Genomic DNA, 5,145 nt, shown 5'->3' on the forward strand with positions numbered 1-5,145 from the left:
CCCCCCTGCCCAGCCCAGGAGTGACTCCTCCCCCCCGCAGCTCGGTCTATCATCACTCCACAGACAATAACCACTCCACCACTGTTGGTCAACACCCGGTGATATTCCTGCCTTCCATTTTGTATATATATTATTGCACCTCTGTTAGCACTGTAAATAAATTCACTACTTGCACCGAAGCCAGCCGCCTGGGTCTGTTAATTCTCTGCTCGCTCACAGTTGTGTCGAGCGACCGTAACAGAAGCACGGTTATATTTTTTATATACTCAAGTGGTCCGTTTCGTCTCTCTGAGTTCCTGGTTGAAAAGGACTGGGCAATATCTTTCAGCCCCTTCTGCAGTTGTGGGCACTTCCTCTGCCCTGTGATTTAAAGTTCTGACGACTTCCTCCTGGGTCCTGATTTCACTGGCACCGCTCCCAGCCACTGGTTCCGCTACATGGATGACACATGGGTTAAAATCAGGACCCAGGAGGTGGAGGCTTTCACCAAACATATCAACTCTGTGGATGACAACATCAAATTCACTCGTGAGGACGCCAGAGATGACTGTCTGGCCTTTCTGGATTGTGCAGTCCTCTTGGGAGGGGACAGAAGCCTGAAGGTAGAAGTATATCGGAAACCTACACACACGGACCAATACCTGCTTTTTGACTCACACCATCCACTTCAACACAAACTGGGAGTCATCAGAACTTTAAGACAAAACACCCAGACATAAACAGAGTGATGTGGTGTATGCAATTAAGTGTAGTCAGGAGTGTAACGACTTGTACATTGGTGAAACTAAGCAGCCGCTTCACAAACGCATAGCCAACACAGGAGGGCCAACCTCCATGAACCAGAGTCAGCAGTCCACCTTCACCTGAAGGACATAGGACATTATTTTGAGGACAGTGAAGTCCAGATCCTCTTCAGAGGACATCGCTGGTTTGAGAGAGGAGTTAAGGAAGCTATTTTTGTAAAAATAGAACACCCCTCATTTAATAGGGGTGGTGGACTAAGACACAACTTGTCATCCATCTACAACCCTGTTTTGAGATCTCTGCCCAAACATGCCCACCAGGACAATAGGTGTCGGTCGACAGGGGAGGTTTCAAAGACAGGTAACGACTCTCACCGATACTGGGCTATAACAACTCAGTCGTTAAGGGGCATTGTTGGCCGTCAAAGAACTGAAACACCACCGAGGGGGATAAATATCTCTGGCTCAACACCAGTCAGTCAGAACTGACGAAGCCTCTTGGATGGTGAAACGTCTTCGATCTAGAAATCTAAGTCCAGTTGATTTTTTTCTAAGGTTTTTTTCAGTTACTATGACCTGGATGACTGAGAATCTGCACAGACATATCTTAACTCTGCCAGCTCCCCATGCTCCTGCTGACTGACCTGAGCCAGGAGCTGAGTCTTCTCCTGCAGCTTGGCCTCGTAGTGCTGTGTCAGCCGCTCCAAGGCTTGGGTTTTGCTCTCCTCTGCAGACTTTAGCTGGTTCTCATAGTCCTCCTGCATCCTTTGATGTTTATGCTGAAGATCCTGGTACCGTTCATGTTCCACAATCAGTTTCTGGCTGTAGGATAACTCTGTGCATCATAAATAGACAGCCAGGAAATCCACTGATAATCAATGCAGAAGTTACAGTACTACTACAGACAGAGGCACGGTAGCGTTTTTTTCAGGTTTGGGGCTTTAAACAAACAGATCGACTGCTCCTAGCAGAAATAAAGATGCACTGTCCCTGTGTTGCATGGACATTGGTTCTGTCATCTTCTTACCTAAATCCTTCAGTTCTTTGGAGTGTTTCACAGTCACCTCTGCAGAACTCTCCTGGTACTCATGCTCCTGCTTTTCCATCTCTGTCGCCATAGCCTGTAGATACACTACTTGTTATGAATAGACAATAAAGGCCTTCAGTTATACAATTAATTGAAAAAGCAAGAGCAACCTTGTGTGCTAACTCAATAGTGGCATATACCGTAAATTCTGCAAATAGGTATCCTACATCATTTCATAAAAATTCTTTAAAAACATACCATCACAAAGTAATGAAGTAATGTTCATAGAAGCAACTGAGTCACAGTGATTAAATGCAGGTATTGTTGTGTTCAGCTGGATATTTTGACCTTAAACTGTGACTTAAGAAATAAATACTAAATGAACTGGGTTATGTTTGGAATAGAGCTTTGTGACAGGTAGCCAGCAGACCTGCTGTGCAGCTTTCAGAGACTCAATTTGCTGGGTGAACTTATCGGAAGTCTCTTTTATCTTCTCATTGTAGCTCATGTCTTTCAGGCGGAGCTGGTACTCGTTCTCCATCTGCAGCTCCTCCAGGTGCATCTTCAGCTCCAGCATTTGCTGCATCTGCCATGCACATAGACAGGAACATAGAACTGGATTATTATGTTGAATGCTAACTGTTAGGTAATTGTATTTTTTTTTGTATGTCAACTATCAAACTAAATGAGACCAAGTGACGCTAATATCAAGTAAAAATTATATTTAAATGCTTTTCTGTGCAGTATTGTGTGTATTTACAAAACAAACACATATGCAGCATCTATTCCTAACCACAGTGTGATGGCAAATTCTTCCAGTATTCTGGTTTTGACACTGTGGACACTGTATACAGTTTTGACAGTGTATTCTTCTGGAAAGGCTGGAACCATGGGTGGGATTAACAAGCATAGCAATGAGCTGGTTCAGATCACATCTGGATAATAGAGACTTTTTTGTATCTGTCGGGAACTATAGCTCTGAATGGATCGACTCAAGAGTCAAGACTACATCTATTAAGGTCAATCTCAGGTGAGAAACTTGGGTGTCTTAATTGACTCAGATTTGAGTTTTAACAGTATTATTACGGCCCTAACAAGAACGGCTTTTTATCAACCTAAAAACACTATGAGATTCAGAGGTTTCATGTCCAGAGATGATGCAGAGAAACTCACTTGTGCTTTCATCACCAGTAGAGTGGACTACTGCAACTCTCTTTTAACTGGTCTCCCTTATAAGACTATTAAACAGCTACAGCTTATCTAGAACAATGCTTCTAGAGCTTTAACTAGAACTAAAAGAACTGAACACATCACCCCTGTCCTGAAATCACTGCACTGGCTACCAAATAGCTTTTTAAGTACATATATTAGTTTATGCTGTTACTTTCGGCTTTTCCCTTTTAGGGGTCGCCACAGCAAATTGTCACACTGACGACTCGCATGTTGACATTTGGCACGTGTTTTATGCTTGATGCCCTTCCTGACGCAACCCTGATTCAAACCCGGGCCGCAGCGGCAAGAGAGCTGCGCCTTAACCACTAGCCTACCAGGGACGGCTACATGTTAGTATATAAATCTCTTAATGGTCTGGCACCAAAATATACTGCATCTCAACCCTCCTTGAAATATACCTACCAATCAGAGCCCCTAAATCTGCTGAAAGTTATCGACTGTTTGAACATCGAGTCTGTACTAGGGGAAAGGAACAAATTCCCCATGGAGGTAAAACAAGCCTCTAATCTGGCCACATTTAAGATTAAACTCAAAATACTGCTGTTCCCTCTCATGCTTTTGAGTAAATCAAGTTATGACTTTTTATTGTTTTTATTTGTCTTTTAACTTTTATATTATGGTGTTACCTTATGTGTATGAAAGGTGCTCTATAACTAAACTGACCTTGACCTTGAAAGAATAATTGTCCACAGTTCCCCTATACTGTGTATGACCTCAAGGGTCCTGGTTCAGTTCCACCAGCTGCAGGAGCCTTCCTGTGAGAGTCTGCATTTCGCCTGTGTGGGATTCCTGAGGATGCTGTGGTTTTCTTACACAGTGAAAAGACATGCAGCTTAAGTGATTCTCTGACTCTATATCATCCTTAGGGATATGAGTGTGAATGGTTGAATATGTACACACACACACACACACCTATACATACACACACACACACACACACAGTACAGAAAGAAGGTGTGACTGGCTACAGGTGCAGGACAGAAAACAGGAGAGGTTGTCCACTCACTGTATTTGGCAAGCTCCAATATTTTCTTTAACTCATGCAATATTTTGATCTGGTGATGAGCATAGCCTCATATTGTAGCAGGCAAGTCATACCACACACAGCCTCAGCTATACTGATATTGGAAAAGTTAAACCCTTAGTGTCTTGGAGCAACAACATCCCTAGAATGAAAGATAGTGGATAAACGTATATGGTATGTATATTAAAACTCTGTGTCACCCCCGGATTAAATGAGGACTTTCACTATAAAATTATAAAAACAATAAACACTAAATGTAATGCCCTTTATCCTTTCCTTGATGATATGTTTCCCCCTGGTGTCCAACCTAGACCACTTCCCATGTATATTGTAAAAAGTATAAAAATGTATTACCTATGTCCTGTATGGGCTAGAGTCCTTCTGTTGTGACATTATATATTTTTTCTATACATAGCAAACTGACAGGGACATTATTTTGTACCATGTGATCTTCTTTTTGTAGGTGGCAGTATAGTGCAGTATGCATTTTGGGCTTGAGCTAATTAGAATTTCACTAGCTTGTTAATTTTAGAATGCAGACAAACCCACTCCTTTTCCTGTGTCTACATGTGTCAGCACTGTGCATGCTGGGATAAGTCCCACCCCCCTTGGACCCTGACCAAGGTAAATGGAAAAATGGTATGCACTTGGTAAATAAAAACTACTGGTTGTCACATACATGTTAATATACTGACCGTCTGTTATCTCAGCTAGATTATCTTGGTTAAAAGGAGCAGTTATTAAAATGGTAAACCGAGAAAATGATGTCCCTAACAAAATCCAAATGTCATGTTTAGAATACTCCAGTGGTGCTGTCTTTGATACTTTGATCTAAATATCAATAAGTTCAATGCTGATTAGGGAAATGCATCTTCAGGTACTGTATCTATAGCTATGGGTTGTCACGGTGTGATGCATCAGGTATAGCCTATATCACACTATGTAGTCTGTGGAGTCCAACTTTTCATGTGTAAAATGGCCTAATCCTGACACACACAGACCTTTTCCTCCAGGTCTGACTTAGTGGCAAGGATCTCTTCAGTGTGGATGATCTGCTTGCTGCTCTTCAGTCCTCGACCCTCCTTATCAATGATTTTCCACATCAACAGACAGCTGTC

At 42.4% G+C, this 5,145-nt stretch overlaps 1 protein-coding gene across 1 annotated transcript in view; it reads right to left on the reverse strand.

The window, feature by feature from the left end:
* The window catches only part of cfap57 (cilia and flagella associated protein 57), a 17,393-nt gene that overhangs the window by 4,990 nt on the left and 7,258 nt on the right, over nucleotides 1-5,145 (reverse strand). Inside the window, exons 12-15 of the mRNA XM_020588632.1 lie at nucleotides 5,029-5,140; nucleotides 2,201-2,356; nucleotides 1,771-1,864; nucleotides 1,388-1,578 (exon numbers count right to left, since the gene is read on the reverse strand). Coding sequence (XP_020444288.1) covers nucleotides 1,388-1,578; nucleotides 1,771-1,864; nucleotides 2,201-2,356; nucleotides 5,029-5,140 — 553 coding nt within the window. The remainder of the gene's footprint in view (nucleotides 1-1,387; nucleotides 1,579-1,770; nucleotides 1,865-2,200; nucleotides 2,357-5,028; nucleotides 5,141-5,145) is intronic.

The sequence above is a fragment of the Monopterus albus genome, unplaced genomic scaffold (genome assembly GCF_001952655.1).
Source record: "Monopterus albus unplaced genomic scaffold, M_albus_1.0 scaffold577.1, whole genome shotgun sequence".
In the NCBI taxonomy this organism is placed as follows: domain Eukaryota; kingdom Metazoa; phylum Chordata; class Actinopteri; order Synbranchiformes; family Synbranchidae; genus Monopterus; species Monopterus albus.